At 31.5% G+C, this 19,958-nt stretch overlaps 1 protein-coding gene across 13 annotated transcripts; it reads left to right on the top strand.

Annotated features, from left to right (window-relative positions):
- Nucleotides 1-8,724: 8,724 nt before the first annotated feature.
- Nucleotides 8,725-18,399, top strand: LOC113860252 (serine/arginine repetitive matrix protein 2). 13 transcript variants are annotated; one of them, XM_027492968.1, is made up of 10 exons: nt 8,730-8,839; nt 9,154-9,691; nt 10,008-10,442; nt 10,637-11,156; nt 12,536-13,863; nt 13,938-13,991; nt 14,077-14,622; nt 14,967-15,040; nt 15,286-15,433; nt 17,696-18,399. In XM_027492968.1, the coding sequence occupies exons 2-6, from the start codon at nt 9,163-9,165 to the stop codon at nt 13,976-13,978; spliced, it is 2,853 nt and encodes a 950-aa protein (XP_027348769.1). In that variant the 5' UTR covers nt 8,730-8,839; nt 9,154-9,162; the 3' UTR covers nt 13,979-13,991; nt 14,077-14,622; nt 14,967-15,040; nt 15,286-15,433; nt 17,696-18,399. The 13 variants fall into 13 exon arrangements, with proteins under 13 accessions (XP_027348764.1, XP_027348763.1, XP_027348761.1 ...); XM_027492966.1 differs by having other exon boundaries at nt 14,077-14,662; nt 17,696-17,931; XM_027492964.1 differs by lacking the exon at nt 17,696-18,399 and adding an exon at nt 16,162-16,657 and having other exon boundaries at nt 14,077-14,662.
- Nucleotides 18,400-19,958: the final 1,559 nt, after the last annotated feature.

Here is a 19,958-nt window from a genome sequence, read left to right as displayed (position 1 = left end):
AATTTAAAAAAACATTTTTTTAAAGAATCATGTGTCTTCGACATTTTTTCAAGAATTAATTTGAGTACTTTGCAACAAGATATCTTGTGTTTATAGCTAGTTTAGGAAATGACTTCTCAATATTATTTTAATTTTATTTTTGCATTCATAATTATATTCGATTTAAATGCACATATCAGTTTGGTCAAAAATAGATATTTTCTTTTGCATGAATTTGGTTCAAGCAATAATTTTGATTTCAAATAAATATTCTAGTAAGGTTCAACAAAATATTAAAAACAAAAAAACATAAGTATCTATTTTTAAATTTATATAAAATAATTAAAAGTGATAAATTTTATTATTTTTTATAATATTAAAAATATAATAAATATTTAAAATCGGTATGGATGCTGATAAAAAGAAGTTTAAAGAATTTAAGTATTATATATATATATATAAGTGCCACTTTGTTTAGTGCATTACTCTCACTTCTTTTTCTCTTATTAATTGGATAGAAAAATAATATTAATATGCATTATATATTATAGTTAGGATAAACTTTTTAATAATTCAATAAATATTGAAATGAAAGCTCTACTGTTGTCTAATTCAAAAGTATGTTACAAATCTGAACTAAAATGAATTGGTAATAATATATTATTTATGTCTTGGTTATTTTAGCTTTTTTTTTTTCAAGTTGTTAAAGTAAATACATCATTAATACTTGTCTTACCACTTAAGTTAATTTTTTTAAAAAAAAATGTAATATTAGCATAATAACAAGTGTGTTAGAAGTCTGTCAGTAAAATGTTTTAGTAGTAAAATACATATTATTTATGTATTTTTTTTCTTAATTGTTAAATTAAACACACTTGTCTCACAACTTAAGTTAGTTTTTGAATAAACCAGAAAAACAAATGTAATCTTAACCTGAGAACATGCCAAGTTATAATGCGTTTAGATAAATATTTACAAATGTAATTTTGTAAAATTAATTTTAATTAAACTTAAGCTTGAAGTAAAGTATTTTGTGTTATTCTCATTAAACATCCTTTTAAGAATACAAATTATTTTTATTTTTTGACAAGAAGTTTGTATAAAATGGTCCTTAATCATCTATTGATAGATGTTGGATATAATGATGTAATATTTAAAAAAATATATCTAATAGCTATCAACAAAGGATTGTTGTAAGGACCACTTTATAGAAATTCATGGTTACAAATATGTGCTGCACTCTCTTGATTATGCTTGAATTTTAACTAAAAGACTAATCAAAACTATAATTCATCTAGCTAAACAAAAAAAAAAAGTGCATAAAAAGGTGATTTTATCCTTGTTGATCTTAATACACATGTACACTTAGTCAAATATGAATACTAGATATTTGTTTACTCATGAATAAGGAGAACATTGAAGTATGTGAAGACTGTAATTGGACCTATAAATGGTTTAAAGGATCGTAATGTTATACTAAAGAAGGTTACCTTTAGGCTATTGGCCATTCACAATTTCACATAAAAAAGAAAAAAAAACTAAAAAATTGGGAAGGAAAAAAAATAAAAAGAGAAAGATTATCTTAGATTCTTTTATTTTTATTATTTCTCTAGTAGGTTTTCTTTCTTGGTCGAATATCTATAGCTAATTAAAAGCAATGAGAAGAAACAAAATTTGTTCATCTATAAAATATATTTATTAGTTTTGTCCTTATCGTATTATCATTCATACATTTCTAAAAAAAAATAGTTTATCAAAAGTTGTGAATTTGGAAGTGATTCTCATGATTGTTGAATATGTTATGTCATACAAATACATTCGGTATGGCTAAAATTTTATTTTATATGTTTATTTAAAATAAATATTTTATGCTTAAAATAATAAAATAAAACAACTAACAAACAAAATAAATTTTACATATTTAGAACTTTCAATTAATTAGTATATATGTAAGAAAGAACAAAATATGCTTTTGGGAACAAAATGCAAAATTACACGAAGACAATTTAAGAAACATTTTCTTTAACTTAAAGTAGATAATCACTAATTAAAAGGTTTAAAAAATTATTTATTTTATATAGTTGTTTAAAGTTATAATTTGCAAGATATAGTATAATGACAATAATCATCCATACTAATAACTATAAGCTAGAACTTACCTTGTTCAAGTTGTTAATTTGCAAATGTCAACATCCTATTACAATTAATTGTAAAGAACCATGTTTTTGAAAGTAAGTGAATCGATTTTTGCCTTCAAACGTAAGTTTAAAAGTTATTGATACTGCTTTCACACACATAATCTATGCATAAGGAACAATATTAAGTTTATATAAGAGAAACTTATTATGGTTAATCAAGACACACATGAAGATTAAAGATATAATTATTACCGAAATTGATCCTGTGAGAGAACATGTTTCAACCTATACAATTAGAATTGTTTGCCCATATCGTGGAACACATATAATAGAAAATCAGGACAACTAAAACTATAACTACACGGCTATAGATAAGAAAGCATGTTGATGAGATCAAAGAGAGCTCAATGTTAGCATAATTAACCATAGATGAATATGTTTATATCCATTAAGAGCATAATGCATCTCACTCCTCATGGATCATTTAATTTTGCTTTCACTTTTGTTTAACTAAGCTATCAAGGATTAAAATTACCTGGTTATATAGCAATATGCCACACTAACGGAATGAATATCCCTTTCATGGAGAGCTTGTAAGACAATACTTGTAGATCCCACTATACAAAGAACACATCCAATCAAGCTAAGGATGTGCAATTTCTCGTCCAAGATAAAAATTTAAATTTTATCGATAAAGATATCCATCCATACACATGCTAAAAGAAACATAAGTATCTTAAGAATAAGTGGTTTAGGGAAGCCCATATGTTTCTTAGCTGAAAATGATACTTAAAGCTCTTCCAAAAGAATTATAAGAAGTGGAAGCGCAAATGCATGAGCCGTAAATTAGTTATTTCTCTATATATATAGGGGTAGAATTTTGTTACACTGGTATAAATATAAAAATTATTACACTTGATTTGGACCTTTTATTTAATTTACATCTAACGAATTATAATTTATTACTTTACTAATCATTAAATATAAATTTAGAACTTATATTAGTGTAAAAAAATTATTCCTCACACATACATATTATATATATATATATATATATATATATATATATATATAACAATTGATTGAAATTTTCTAACATTGATGATAATAGAAACAATTAAGCTATTTAATCACATATGTAAAATTATTTTGTGTGGATTTTTAGTGTTGAGTTAGTTATGTTTATCACTTGAAAAATATGTTTTTGGATATATAAACCTAAAACACTATTAGAAGTTAAATAAATTTGACTAAAAAAAATATATTGTTAGAAAACAAACTTTGTGTATTAAAACTTAAAAATAAGGAAAATGTCTAATCATCCTAAATAACATAGATAAAGAGAACAAATGTGACATTCTTTATGTGAAAAATTAGAAAAAATTTAGGCATGCTATTCACTTAAGCTAAAGGACAACTTTAACTTGAAAATTCAATAATAGTGGTGATATGTTATCAAATAATTTCAAAACCTAAATATAGAAGTGATTTAGAAGATGCTTGAACACGAGTTTTGCAAATCATTTGAAATAATCAAATTCCATGCGGTAAGAAAACATAAAATTTATCATGATACAACACCAAACACAGATACACAATTAAAGAAATTTCAAGAATAAATAAAATCAGAAGTGTAATGTGTAAATAAAGACAAATCAACCTCTCGTTTAAAGATGAATTATATCTAACATGCAACAAAATTGGTTACAAGAAATCCTATAAATAATTAGCAACTTAATTATATACTATATTTATCATTAAAAGAGATTACATGGAAAAATGGTACATGGTATATAGTAGAATTTAGTGAATGGAGCACTAAAATAAATTTAAAAAACTAAACGATACTTACTGGAAATCTTTCCAAGCCACCACCATGGTTCATATAGTATGCATGTCCTCCAAAGGCTGATGAAATTAAAGTAAAATAAATGTAAAGATTGGAGAAATGATAATTCAATGGTTAGTAGGAAAAAAAGGTATACATAAGAAAGGTTATGAACCTGCACTTTTTCCTGTAGTGCCTGCTTTTTTTAGCTCCATCTTTTTTATTATAAAGCTAGAGCCAATGAAAATGCTTGAAGAGATAGCGAGAATAAAGTCCAGTTATGTTATCAGAAGATATCCCCATATATCATGAGAATGCAAATCATATAAAAGAAATTTCTGATAAAATGAACGAAGTAATTGCAGGGCCAAAATGTATGATCCATTGCCCTGACCCTATAAGCCATTGATTCAACGTGCATGCATTAAAACGGGAAATGAGATGAATTATACAGCAAAAATACATGTATAAATATGAGTTACACAATGTAACTCATTGATCCAATACACATACACATATAAAAAGAAAGAGAGAAATTGTGATGTAATATATATTATATATGTGTGAAAGGTATGTTACATATTTTGTTGGAACCTTGCGAACTTTGAAGTTAGAAAGCCATGGATCATCAGAATAAAGAAAAACTTTGGTTATGCGTGAAAATTGAAAGTGATTAAGGTGCAAGAAGAAGAGACCGTGGAATGAAATGAAGAGAACCATGTACATGTCACGCGTGCTGCAAAAATAATTACTTCAAATTAAGATTTTTTGTGTATTTTCCAATGTCTTTCGTGATGAAAATAATTATATTTATCATAAGTGTTTAATTTTGATACACTATTGATATAAAAAAAATTATATTATTATTCAATTAAAATACATAATAGTTAAAACTTCTAAATTAATTATCATAAAATTTAATTATTATCATTAATATAATTAATAATTTATTATTAAATGATAGTACAAAAAATATTTACAATATATTTTAATTAAATTTTATTATAATATATTATGTGTTGTGTATCTTCTTTTGTAAGTTATATGATAATAATGAAGGCGTAATTATTAGTTTTTTCATCTTTCAATTATATCCTTCAACTTTATTTAGATCTTTTAATTATTATAAATATTTTAAATAAATTAATTTTTGTTAAAAACATTAATTTTGTTAATATTTTTTTATCTTTTTCTACCGTGTGTATTGTTTTACATTATTCATTATCTTTTTTTTAAGGTTGTGCCCAATTTGTGCCTTAGTATTTATCTAAAATCTTCAATTGAACAAGATTTTCTTCTAGTTATGTTAAAGTAAATAAAACACTTGAAAGTTCAATATGATATTATATCATTACAATTTGCACTGTTTAATTAGGAGCATTTGTTATAATTTGAACTTTCTTTTTTAGTTAGATAGTAGATGAAGGTCATGTAGTTCTAAGAGTCCCTCCTGCTAATAAAAAAATTGTGACCAAACTTGCCATTACTGTCATAAAAAAATCCTAGCTAATTTAGAGAAAGATGTAGAATGTGCAATTTGTAAGGAGAATTTAGTTTTAAATAACAAAATGCAAAAGTTGCCATGCAAGCACACATTCTACCTACCTTATAGCTGTTGTCAAGATTTTTGATTACATTTCACAAATCAAAACAAAATCATATATTTGAGGAAAAAAATAGTACACATAATAAAAATAGACAAAAAAAACATTTATAGAATTAATTTTTTAAATGAAAAATAACTTATTTAAAATATTTGTAAAAGTTAGAGAACCAGGATAAAAGTGAAGGAAAAATTAAATTTGACCATTAAGTTAAAGGACAAAACATTAACTTTGTCAATAATAAATGTTCTGAGGACTCACTGGCTCCTTCTCCCCTGCCTAAGCATTCATTTCAAGTGTTCATGTGGCAAAGGCTATAAGATTATTCTCTCTGAAAATAATTGTTACACCTACTCTTTTAGTATGACTAGACCCAATAGATTGTATTACTATACCCAGAGCTCATTGGGTAGAATAATAGGCGAAGGAATCCTTTCCATTGAATAAAGGCTTTGAGAAGCATGTCATTCTGTTCCAGTTAACACTAGTAATATCGTATCCCACTTTTCCTTCTTTTTTTTATAGCAAAGGACCTTCTAATTAGCGTGCTTAAACCAGCAAGATCCGAGATTAGACCTAGTCCTGCTTACCTGCTACCCTTGAAAACATACTTTTTGCCACCTTACGACTGGTGTGAAGGAACTTATTGCACATATTATGGGATTTTAGGAGGGAATAAAGCATATTTTATCTATGGCATCGACCTTTCTTTCAAGAAAAAGAGAAAAGGAAATGGCAGCAGTGCTGTATAAGACTCCTTCTCTTACGGAATTTCTAGGGATCAATGCCGTAGCTGGTGTTGAAGGAATAGGCCCTGCTAGAATAAGAATACCTAATGCAGGTAGCTCGAAAGGGAGTTTTAGTCATGCAGTGATCAAGCTTAGGCGGAATGTATTGCTATCTCTTCCTCCTTCCACCATTCTATAAACAAATGCTTGCGCTTGATAACTCTTCTGACAAGGAGTCTGACTGACATATATGGGGTGCTTGTCTCTGCTCTGAGTCCTCTCTCATCCAAGCAGCTGAAGACATAAGTGGCAAAGTAAGAGTGAAACTACGAGCTAAAAGCAGGCGAATAAGGAATTTTATTAAAAAATAATTAATAGTAATATATGTTAACAAATACTTTAAATTAATTAAAAAATAAATATTAAATTATTTTTATTTCTAATATACTCGTAATATTTTTTTTTTCAATTTTGTTTCCCTAAGCAGTGTTTTAAAGATGTTGTCTAGCATTTATGTAGTTACAATTATTGTATTTTAAAATATCATCCATTATTTATTTTATAAAATAATTTAAAATATATTCAATATTCTTTAATATGTATTTTATATGTGGCATATATATATATATATATATGTGGTTTAAAACCTAAAAATTTTAATAAATTAATTTTTTATTAATTTATAATTTTTGTGAATAATTTATCTGAGTAACTTTATTGTATATAATATGTGTATTTTTTGTTACACATAAGAATACAAATTGTCTACCTTTATTAATAAAGTTATGGATAAAAATGGAATATATGAAAAATTATGGGGAGGTTTTCAATAAACACTTGATTGTAAATTACAATTTTATTACAGTTTGCATGTTGGTATTAATCCTTAATGATAAGAGTTCTAATTTTTTTTGTGTGTGTCAAGAGTCAAGAAAGAAGATAGACAGAGAGGGAGGATGACAAAGAGCAAAAATGCATAATATGTAAATCTATTATTCAAGATAAGAACACATATTTGATAGGCGAAAAAGTGAGATATAAAAACAACTTGAGATAATAACTAATAAAACTAAAATAACTAATGTATATAACAGATAACAACTAACAACTAACTAATTTTTATGATGACATAAGATTGAGGGTGGTAAAAATTGTCCACAAAACCAACTTGCAGTGGAAATTAGCTGAAAAAATAAATCAAAATGGTACCAAGTAATATATACACTATCAAAACTAACACCAAGTGTAAGATTTTTTAGGACATCAAGCTTTTATCAATTAGCCCATCTTTTGGCTTCAATGGAACTAGAGACCGTTTAGATAGTAAGGGTAAATTGAGACTTGGTACTGCTGTAGGAATATTTAAAAAAACCCAGATTTAACGATCTAATTTATAACTACAATAAATTAGATTTAAAAATCTGATTTTTTTTATTTTTATTTAGACATCTAATCTATTGGTGGTTTGCTCAGCACCCTTATGCAAGCCTGCATCCAAACATAGGCTTTTCATTTTCAGTAGTAGTTCACTCCAAGTCCCTTTACAAGCCTTATGTGACCAAATATACGCTTTTCAGTTTGATAAATTTTGTTTCTTGTAGTATCTATCGTATTACTTATATATATATATATATATATATATATAATATTTTATATTAAATGTATTTTAAAAAATAAATTTTAATTATTTTATGGTAAGTAAATTTTATATCTTATAATAATATTTTTAATTATTACAAAAAATAATATTATATAATTTAATTTATATTAAATAAAATAAAAATATAAAATATTATGAATATATATATATATAAATCTTGCTATACTGAGAAAATATATTATTAAAACTAATTTTAAACTAAATTTAAATTTTAAAATTAATTTTAATCTAAATTTTAAAAAAATAATATAAATTAATTTAAAATTCAATTTACATAATTAAATTTAAAATAGATTTAGATGAATTTTATATAAATCTAATCAATATTCACTCCTACTTGTCTAACTACTTAATATTGCAAGCATGCCTTTAAACCCCATTCCTTCACCTCCAATTTGAAGGTGCATAGGATGTCAAATCAAATTCGATTATTCCGACCCACCAAAGCTAAAATTGGCATGTCCATAAAATCTTGATTGATTTAAGAGAGAAGAAATCTAGTGGTCATGTTTCGTAGGGGGTTTCATTAATAAATCTTTGTAACACATTAAGATTTGAAATATTAAAAAAAATTGTTAATGCATTTTGATTAAAATATTCAATCTATTTGGCATAAATTATAAAAGAAATTAAAATTTAACTAAAAATACTTAATATAAAAATAATATTAAAATTTACATCAAACATATAATTTCAAATGACATCAAGATGAATTGTATTTCACCATTATTTGATTTAATAGTTTTGCAGAATGTTTATTTATTTAAAAAAAAAAAAACGAAAAGGTGACTCATTCATTATAACCCTGTTGCTAACTCTGATTCGTTCTCCCATCGTCAGAAAAAAGAAACCAAAGCCAAAAGCTCCAACGCAACACCAAACTTAGCCGTCAGAACGAACCGGTACGATTTCAAGTTTGAACTCTCCCCCATCTTACTCTTTTCCCATTCTACCCTCATTCTCTCCGATCTTCTCTCAACCCATAACAATCATTTTCATATATTTTTTTTCCAAATCTGGGAAATTATTTTTATTTTAAAAATATCTTGCGTTTAGATTCAAATAGTTTTTTCTTTTGCTTTTCGAATAGGGCTTTCCCCCCACTAGTTCGAGGGTTTCTTGTTTCGTATTTGGCCTCATCCTTAATTCTAGTGTAAACAGTTTTTATCGAAGATTTCAATCACCGAATTTGGTGACATTTTTTTTTGTTTCAAAGCTAGGGTTGATGGCTGATCGGGGTTCGGCCGTTGCGAAACCGATTTGGATGAAGCAAGCGGAGGAGGCGAAGCTGAAGAGCGAGGCCGAGAAAGCTGCGGCAGCCAAAGCTGCGTTTGAGGCCACATTCAAGGATTTGGAGAAGAGTCGCGAAAGGGGGACAGTTCAATCGGACAGTGAATCTGATGAATATGAGGATTTGGCCCAGAAGCCCGTTGGGCCTGTGGATCCGGCCAAGTGCACCGCAGCGGGGACCGGGATTGCGGGCGGAACGGCGTGTGCTCCGTCATCATTTTTGGTGGTGACTAAGGATGCTGACGAGAGGAAGGTTTCCTCTGGGGGTGCGCAGATCAAGGTGAAAGTGACGCCAGGGTTGGGGGTTGGGGGGTCTGACCAAGAAGGGATTGTGAAGGATATGGGTGATGGAACTTATACTGTTACTTATGTGGTGCCTAAGAGAGGGAATTATATGGTCAATGTTGAATGTAATGGGAAGCCTATCATGGGAAGTCCGTTTCCTGTGTTTTTCAGTGCAGCAGGTACTACATGGCCAAACCCTCTGCTTTTGTGTTTACTTCTTTTTCTCTATCTACTGCTCACATGTGCTTCTTTTAAGTTGTTCATTATGTCTATGATTTGTTTTCCTGTGTATCATATCCGAGTTGAAAAGAAAGTTCCACTCGATTTGTGATAAATAACAAGATTTGTTGCTAAGGTTCAGCATTTTCATTTTGAAATTGTGTTGTGCTGTATACACCCTTGGTTGTGGCTGCACATATAACTGTTTTTTTTTTTTTGGCTTGTAATAATCTTCATGGTGGTCAATTTTCAGTCCTTTGATTTGTTTTGTTGCAGGTAATAGTAGTGGAGGGCTGCTGGGTTTAGCTCCTGCATCAACATTTCCAAATCTGGTTAATCAAACTATGCCTAACATGCCAAATTACTCTGGATCAGTTTCGGGCGCATTCCCAGGATTGTTAGGAATGATTCCGGGGGTTGTTGCTGGGGCTTCTGGGGGTGCTATTTTGCCAGGAATTGGGGCCTCACTTGGGGAAGTTTGTCGTGATTACCTTAATGGGCGCTGTGCAAAAGTTGATTGTAAGTTGAATCACCCACCTCATAATTTGCTAATGACTGCCTTAGCTGCGACAACCTCAATGGGAACACTTAGCCAAGCTCCTATGGCGCCTTCTGCTGCTGCAATGGCTGCAGCTCAGGCCATAGTTGCTGCCCAAGCTCTTCAAGCACATGCAGCTCAGGTGCAAGCTCAGTCAGCAAAAGATTCCACTGGTATGCTGTTGTTATATTAATTTTGTTTTGTATTGGTGGCATGTTCTTCATTTCACAGCTCTAACATGATGAATGTTCTTTCTCCTTGATTTTGCACTATGATTGGTTGTGCCTTTCTTTAACATTCTTTTCTGCTGTTGCGTTTTTACTGTTTCCTGATTTTTTCTTATAAATGCTTTTGCTACCACAATCAGGTTCACCTGAAAAATCTAGTAAGGATGATGCATTGAAGAAAACCCTTCAAGTTAGCAATCTTAGCCCTCTTCTCACAGTGGAACAGCTAAAACAACTCTTTGGCTTCTGTGGCACTGTTGTTGAATGTACAATCACTGATTCAAAGCATTTTGCTTATATAGAATACTCAAAGCCTGAGGAGGCGACTGCTGCTCTAGCATTAAACAACATAGATGTTGGGGGACGCCCTCTGAATGTTGAAATGGCAAAATCACTTCCGCAGAAACCGTCTCTTGTGAATTCTTCACTTGCTTCATCCTCTCTTCCTTTGATGATGCAGCAAGCTGTTGCAATGCAACAGATGCAATTCCAGCAGGCACTGCTCATGCAACAAACTATGACTGCACAGCAGGCTGCTAACCGAGCTGCAACTATGAAATCTGCCACAGAGTTAGCTGCAGCCCGAGCCGCAGAAATAAGTAAGAAATTGAAACCTGTTGGACTTGAAAGTGAAGAGAAAGAGACTAAGCAGAAATCCAGGTTTGATTACTTTGTCAATTGTTTTGAGGATAATATATATTCTATGGGTGCTTCTTGTCTTATTTTATTTCACAATTTTACTTGCTGCAACTCTTTGATTATTTTTGTTAGTTAGTACGTCTTACATGGGAAATTTAAGAATCATGAGCTCATATATTGTAATGCTTGGAATAACCTATGATGTCACAAATTGAGTAAAGAGGTCAGAAATGTATGTGTTAAAGGCTGTGAAGTTCACATCTGTTTTGCTTTACTAGGCTTTGCATAACACAAATCTAGTACTGGGTTTGCTTTTAAATATTATTTATTTATGGGAGCTACCCTACCTTTGCCTATTACATAGAAGCCTGTAGTTTTAATGTGTCAAAGCATGAGGTTAAGTAGTGCAGTATTTTACTCTTAACGTATCAGAAGTGTATTTCCAACCCTTGTGATTAGTGTTTAGAAATTATTGTAACTAAATAGAAATTGAGTTTCTCTGCTGTATTAAGATTTGTGTCCAAAATCTGAATTGTATATAGGACATTAATGTTCCTGAAGATAATAAAGTAAATTGTAATATATGTAGGAAAGGCATGCTTTCAATCAAGATATTTTCTAAGGGGCTAGGTAAGGAATTCCAGATTATTTTCCCAGGGACTTAGAATGGAAAAGCAACTCTTGTCTTGGATCTTTCATTTGCAGTTTCAGAATTCAGATTATATACTTATGGTTCATGGTTTGAGAAGGGATGTTGTTGGAAATTGTTTATTTGATGCTCTTTGTAGTTTGTACATCAGGAATAGTAGGTATATGGTACACAAGCCACTTCCCCACTTACTCCTGCATTGCAAAGATGCTAAGTTATAGGGTCATGTGCCTTCCTGGCTTCCTGCATTATTGGAGGTCATTCAGGTCGAACAGCAATATTAAAGGATGAATTGACATGGGAGAAATTCATGTTGCTTGGTCTGCATTCCTTGTTTGCGTAGATTCTGTTGGATATGAATTTCAATTGACGTACATAATTGAGCTCATGACTTAATGAATAATGACTGACAGGATACTGTCCTTAGACCAACACAATGTCCTGGATTATTATAGGTTTCAACATAAAAGTTTCTACTTCCTAGATAATTGGGCTGGATGAATTATTTGTATTTAGAATCAACTGGTGTCTTCTGTGGCAAAAAGAAACATATTGTTGGTGGCCTTACAATTGGCTAGTCTATCATAGATCATGGATTCTTGGCTATTTTGAAATAGATTGTGGTGAAAAGAAATTGTTCTAGTGTATCAATTTTATTTTATTTTATATTTATATCAGTCTTATCAGTTTCTGCTTTTCTTTACAAGGTTCTCTGTCCACATTACATTTAAAATTTTGTTTTCATTGGCAGATCACCTTCTCCCCCTCGTGGAAGATCACAATCGAAGTCAAGATCTCCTATCAATTACCGGAGAAGGAGGAGGTCTCGCTCTTACTCTCCTGCTCATCATTCTAAGGATCGTCGGTCAAGATCACCATTGAGATCTCATCATCATTCAAGTTATGAAAGGGAAAGGAGGTTCTATAGAGATAATAGGGAACATGGTGATAGATACAGAAGACGAGATTTGGATAGATCTCTTGATCATCGTTCATCTTACTCAAGAAGAAACAGAAGTAGGAGTGTGAGTCCTTATACCCGGAAATCTTCTGTTTCTCCAAAACATCATAGAGAAAGTTCACCCTATAGAGGAAGGAAACAGTCACGTGCTGATTCTGGCTCTCCAAGTCATCGCAGAGGAAGCAGGTCTTCTCCAAAGATTGATGAGAAAAAACTGAGAAATAGATCAGGATCTTCAGATGATAGGCTTCACTCCTCAAGCAAAAATGATGAATTATTGAATGGAAAGTTTAAACAGAGAGAGCGAAGGCGATCCAGGTCAGCATCAGTGGATGAGAAGCCTCACAGAAGGAGCCGATCATCCCCAAGACAAGTGGATGAATATAGATCTAGGCACAAAAAGCGGTCAAGGTCTAGATCTGTGGATGATAAGCACCATTCACCTGAGAGATTGGATGAAAACAGAAATAGAAGATCAAGGCATAATGATAAGAGGAACTCCAGATCAAGATCTACAGAAAATAGGGATCAAACTGACGTCAGAGAGGATGAAAGCAAAAATGAAAAGTCAAAATATCATGATACTAAAAGGACCAGTTCAAAATCTGTTGAAGGGAAGCATCGTTCTAAAGATAAATTGAGTGAAAGTAGAGATAAGAAATCAAAGCATTGTGATAGAAGGCGTTCAAGGTCAATATCAATAGAAGGTAAGCATGACAAAGGAGGCACTTCACCCCACAAAAATTTGGACCATAGCAGTTTTGAACTGAGACAATCCAGGTCAAAGTCCCCTGAGGCCAAGCATCACTCCAGTGATAAATATGGAAATAGAAGTGGAAAATCAGAGCATCAAGAGAAGACCCCATCTAAATCAAAATCAAAATCGAAAGGAAAAACACAATCTCATTCAGGATCTGCAGAAGTTAAGCATCGCTTGAATGATGGAGAAAATGCAACTAGAAAAGAAAATTCAAAACTCTTTGGAGATGCCTTGCAGGAACCAATTATAAATGTGAGGGACTCAACAGATCGGAATGATAATGGGATGCTGATTTCAGTGAATGATAACTACAAGTCAGAAGGGTCAAATGAAAATGCAAGAGCTGATGATAGACCAGGTATGGAAAAGCCTATTGTTAAACATTGATGTTTATGTTATGTGTTGCAAATTTGAGAATCCTCTTTGATACAGGATGGATATGTGCAGAAGAAGTGGGAAGTGAAAAACATTAAGCCAATTTGCTTGGTAACGACTATGAACTTAAATATAGAATAAATTTGACTTTGCACTTGCGTGATTATTAAAGCTTGGTTCTGTTCTGTGCTTTCAGGAGTGGTGGATCTAATTGACATCAAAGATTCTAGCTGGCTTTTGATAATGCTAACAATATAGCTATGAGTATAGATTTCTTTTATTTCATCTTGAATCGGAAGCATTTAAAAGGATAATTGAAGATCCCTGCTTATAAATGCTGATCGGAGAAGCGGGTCACTAGAGGCTGATATGATTTCTTGTCACTAGAGTATAATCTTATTTTGAAAGCACTGATCATGGTTTTGTCTGTGATTGAAGATTTCTGCTCCTGTCAATGGTTATGGGATAAGAGCATATTCTCATTTAAGTTTCCTGAACAAGTTCTTTCCAAGGAATATACTGTTTCTTCTTAGGAGGACTGCAATTCTCAGAGGATGATGCCTAAATTATTTGGCTTATGAACATCTTCCATTGTTTATTTCTTTTTGCAGGTTGGGTTGGAAAAGATCGGGTGTGGAATCCCACAGCTGTTGATATGGTTTAAGGTTTCAAGAAATGTCCTGCTTTTGACATGATCACCCATGCAGCGCTTATATCATGCTTCTTTTACTGCTTGATTGATGTATGTTGGAATGTTAAGTATACTATTCTTTTTATTAAAGGTAATTTTTGCCATGTTTGAGTCTTGATATATTTTTTAATTTGATGGAATCTGAATACTTTTGGTTTATAGTTCATCAGAATTAATGACAGTGTGGAGGGAGAAACCCTTTTAGCCAGTGTCCGATTATATGCAACTAAAACTTTTTTGGGCTGAGGATAGCAATAATATATTAAACTGAACCTTCTACAGTGATTTTTTAGTTTATGGCAAGCATCATTATTTGATGTGGCCAACCATAGGTTCCGTTTCATTTACTCATGTTTTGTGGTATGGTGGGCATGTTATATCCAAAACAAATGCAGGTTATTCTCATTGAAATCTGTTGGAGCTTTGAGATACACTTATGCTGGGTTGATTTTCTCTTATGTGAACAAAGGTATGCTGTCAGATTCTGATGCTCTATGGTTTAGAGCATATCTGTTTTTCTTCCATTTAGTGTTATGAGAGCAATGGGGGCTGCTTAGCTTTTGTATTATGTATGAATGCATTTGCTCTAAGTACTGTTTACCTATATTTTTTTACCATCATCTGGTGTCTTATATTGTCCTGCATTTTTTTTTTCGTTTCTTTTGTTTTTCTTTCCCTTTTCTTTTTTCTTTCCTTTTTCCTTTTTTCCCCAAGAAATTGTCATGGTTAGGTAACGCTTCTATATAAAGGTCAACTGAACCTGGATGTTGCTGCAATGAGTTACATCATGTTGAATTTGCGCAAATTGGATGAGTTACAGTTTTTACTTAAGTAAATGCTGAAATGCAAATGATTTCAACAGGTAATTCCCCATGAAACTATTGGGCGGTTCCACTATTTGTGTAGGATGTTCGATTTAATTGTCAGTCATGTCATTCTTCATTTAGTTCTTTATGTTGTCCTGTTCACATTGATGATTCTACACTTTACCTCATTACAATAATTTGCTGATTGACTGGTTTTCAGTGTCATCTCAATGATTGTGTTATGAGTCTTTGTTGTGTTGATTTGATATGGTGTCACAACTTAAATTGTGGTTTTGAAAAATATGAGCTTGTTGCTGAGAGGTGCTGGAGAACTTTTGGGTTTTTCCTTTCTTTTGAGGACATTAGGGATATTTTCTGTGGACGAGATCTAATTTTTTGTGTTGATCTGGTATGGTGTCGCAACTTAATTTTTGGTTTTGAAAAATACGAGCTTGTTGCTGAGGTGCTAAAGAACTTTTGGCTTTTTCCTTTTCTTTTGAGGACATTTACTTTTTTGGTGGATCACATCTAATTTGTTGTGTTGATATGACGTGGTATCAACTTAAACTTCGGGTTTCATGAATGAACTTCTTGCTGAGAGACTCTGGAGAACTAATGGGTTTTTTCTGTTCTTTTGAGGACATATGGGATATTTATTTTTTGGTGGATCAAAACTGAAAGTTTTCCCCCTCTTTTTCACTCTTTTCTTCATCTTTCCCCCCTCCCACTTTCTCTCCCTTCCTGCCAACCCTTTTCTTTTCCCGTTTTTCCTTTTTCTGGTTAGGTTAAAGCATTGGATATGATGATCTTGTGGGCAGCAGCAAATTCTCATCACCAGATGATTGTGAAGTTTGTTCTTGGAAGTTCTCTTGGTGTTTTAGTTTTCTTTTTCCTTTGGGTTAGATTTCCGTATCATTTGTTCTATCCGCATCAACTGGTTTTGTCATCGATGGCAATTTGTCAATTTTATGCCTTTGCAAGTTGGCGTCTAGACTTTAACGGAAAGTGTTCTTAGTAATAAAAGAAATGGGCATTACCTTTCTAGGTTATAATCCGTTTGTCGAGCTCTCAACCTTCTGATGCGTGCCCTTTAAACACATACAAATCACTAGTGGTTCAGTTATAATTTGTGTTGGCGAATATGGAGAATTGAGGGTAGTAGCATAACATGTTAAGATGGTGGAATCATTCCTGAGAGCATTCAAAACTGTAATACTCAGATTTGATTTACTAAATCTTTGAAGAATATGCCACAAAATAAAGGTTGCATGTTGATTTTGGCATTTGGGGGTATTTTCTCGAATATATGTCTTCTTTCCCCGAAAAGAATCCTAATATCATAGTTGCAAGACTAACCCATTCATAAAAAAGGAAAATATGTCTGTCGATGTATTGAGTTTGAAATGTAAGTGGCAAATGCGAAGTACGTGCAATCTAGTTAATTCCAACCCTAGATTTTTTTTTTCCCGTAGTGTGGTGGGCGTATTTGCTCTCTTTTTGCTATGGCTCGTTAGTTAAAAGGTTTTTTCTTTAGTAGGACAGTTGCGTAGTTTCTTTTATTAGCCAGTTTCTTCCTCTTAAGAGGCTCTTTATCAAGCTTGTCGCAGATTACGTAGACCTATGGAGGGTTTGTAGACTCAATTTGTAAAATTGAATTGTAAATTCGGAAGACCTCTCTTAATGCTAAGATAATATTAAAAAAAACTGATCATAATGTTTGTAAAATAATAAATATAAAGCATTTCAACTTAATAATTGTGCACAAATAAAATAGGAGATTAATTATCATGACACAGTCAAATTCACATCTAGCGTTGCAATTAACTTCTGTCACCTATCACTGACTTGATTAAATTTAAGGTGCAAATAAGCTGCAGCATGACAGACACGTAATAAAAAAAAGAAAACCCACCAGCCCTAATGAAACATTCTATTTTTGGTCTTCCTGGATATTTTTTCCCCGCTCCCTAAGTAAACGTGCAAACTCGACTTTATGTGATTCTATCAAAGTCTAGGCCTGTTCGATTAGCTGAGTTTAACCGTGCTTTTACTTATGTTTGAAGTCAGTTTTTTTTTTTTAAAGTTAAATTTCATAGATAAAATACCTAATGACACTTACAATTAAGAATGTTGAACAAAAAGAGCATTGCAACAATATACAATATATACATAAAAAAATAGGTTTAATTGTACTTTTGGTCTTCCAATTCTGTGTTTGTTTAATTATAGTCTTTAATGTTTAATTACGTGATTTTAGTTTTTCTATTTTTAATTAATAAATTTATTTATTCGTTAAATTGTCATCTAATTTTTAACAGTGCTCCTCCGCTCTTCCAAGTTAATGGTATAAGCAGGTGATGACAAATAAGGAGGAGGATGATTTCTTTGGTGAGATTGTTGAAGGAAGGAAGAATCTTTTGGGCTTTTGAACTTCTTGTGGCAAAGGTTGGGTAGTGGGGAGGAGAGGAAGAAGGCCATACTATCAATTGTTAAAATTGGATTGCACTTAATGTATTTGCTTAATAAAAAAAAAGAGAGATTAAAATTGTGTAATTAAAAATAGAAAGACTAAAATAAAAAAATCAAATAAAAGAGAAAAAAACTACAATGAAGCCGACTCATAACTACACTAATTTAACATTCTTAAAGATGTAACAAAATAAGAACTAGGCTTACACCCGAGGAAAAAAATATACGTTCTTCCTTCTTTTTTCCTTCGAGATTAGCACCACCCCAAAACAAAGTTAGATTATCGATGCCAAATTATTGAATAAAGACTCAACTTGAATGATGTGAAGATTTTATTTTATTTTTTACTTTCAGATTAGGACAAGCTCAAAAATAAGCTTAGACTATCAAGACTAAAAATAATCACAAAAAAGCAGCTTGAAAGAATGGTACGATGTGGTGGAGTTCTAGCAAGTTTAATTATAATATAGAAAAATGATGAGAGAAGAGATAACGAGGTTGAAGATGAAAAACTTAAAAAGAAGAAAGTATTTTAGACAGAAAAACTCTCGTGTTAAAAAAAAAAAAAAAAACACACACACCAAATATGAGTGGAAATATCCATTAAAAAGAAGTTCACAAAGAAAGAGAAGAAAAACCTTGGTAAAAGAGGAGGGAAAAAGAAGAGAGTTTTCCACCTTGTAATAATGGAGAGTGAGCTGCTAGTTAACAGAAGGAGAGAGAGGCAGCGCTAAGGTTCTCTAGAGAAATAGGAGAATACTCTTCTTGAAGTTCGGTTTAGTTCAATTTTTTTTCTTGGGCATGCTTATTTAAGATTTTAAATTATGAGTTCAGTTATACAAAGAAAAATTTTGGTCCATAAGAAAAGCTGCGTTCAAAAAATTATTCGTCAGATTAATCTAATGCAGAATGATAATTGCATCAAACACAGCCCACCATACCAGTTATGTAAGAAAATCCATCAACCTCATTAATTATTTTTAGTCCACCTTATCCTAAAGTTTATTGGTGCTATAAACTTTTTGAGTATTTTCTAGTAATGAAAACTACTAATAGCATATGCAAAATGAGGGCCAACAACAATCAGAACATGAGTTTTTTAGGAGTACTTTTGTGGATGGATGATTCTGGTTTTCTTGCAATTTATTTATGATTTTGATTTGATTCTTGTTTGGAAAATTTGGACGATTCGGATTATCGTTGCACGGACCATTTGTTGATAAATTTGGATAATCGTTTTTTTCTCCTCATCTTCTGTTATTTTTCCTACTTTCTAGACCAACATTTTGGTGTATGCATGGCTTGCTTCTGCAAGTAGCAGGTTCTTAGTTATTCTTTCCGCCCCATCTCCTCTATGGTGGTAAAATTGTGTATGCTACGGTTTCTTAATAATAATAATAATAATAATAAAAGGGTAAAATACAATGAAACTTCCTGCAGTTTATAATTGTACATGTTAACTTTTTGTTTGCGTGTAAAATGCAAACGTAATGTAGTTAACTTTTTTATGAGAAAAGACTAATTATCCTAGCATATTTTACTATTGTACCCTTATGAGTAATTTAAGATGAGGAATTGAATATTCTCTTTTCTTATTATCTTCTTCCTCCGTGAAAAGGTGAATCCGCTATGTGATAGAAGATATTAGTGCTTTACTCCTTCAAAAAAATGAAATTAACAGCATATAATTTGTAACTGGCGAAATTTTATTTTACAATATCTTCTTTTGCATCTTTATCTTGTTATCGAAGTGGAGGTGGAAGTAAGGATTTGAGATGTTACTATAAGCTATGTGAATGTGGAAGGAAAGCTAAGGTAAAAATTGTTGATTCCTACAAACCTACTAAAGACATGCTGCATTTTATGTGCGAATGATGTGAATGTAGATTTTGGTGTTAGTGTAATCAAATTAATCGAAAGTCACCACCTTATATAAGCAGTTTTGGGAACCAAGCTGTTGAAGGTCAAGCAACCATGGAATGTCTGGAAGAAAAAATTGGAACATGAGGTGAAGAGTTTGAAGTTGTTGGTTTGTTGTTGTTTAATGGTGTTTGTATTTGTCCTATTGTTGTTCATTTCTAAGAAGTGAATTCAGTTTATAAAATATTAAGA

The sequence above is a fragment of the Abrus precatorius genome, unplaced genomic scaffold (assembly GCF_003935025.1).
Source record: "Abrus precatorius isolate BTA unplaced genomic scaffold, Abrus_2018 Scaffold2, whole genome shotgun sequence".
NCBI classification, from domain to species: Eukaryota; Viridiplantae; Streptophyta; class Magnoliopsida; order Fabales; family Fabaceae; genus Abrus; species Abrus precatorius.
Note: the sequence above shows the minus strand (reverse complement) of the source record. Positions and strands in the feature narration are given on the sequence as shown.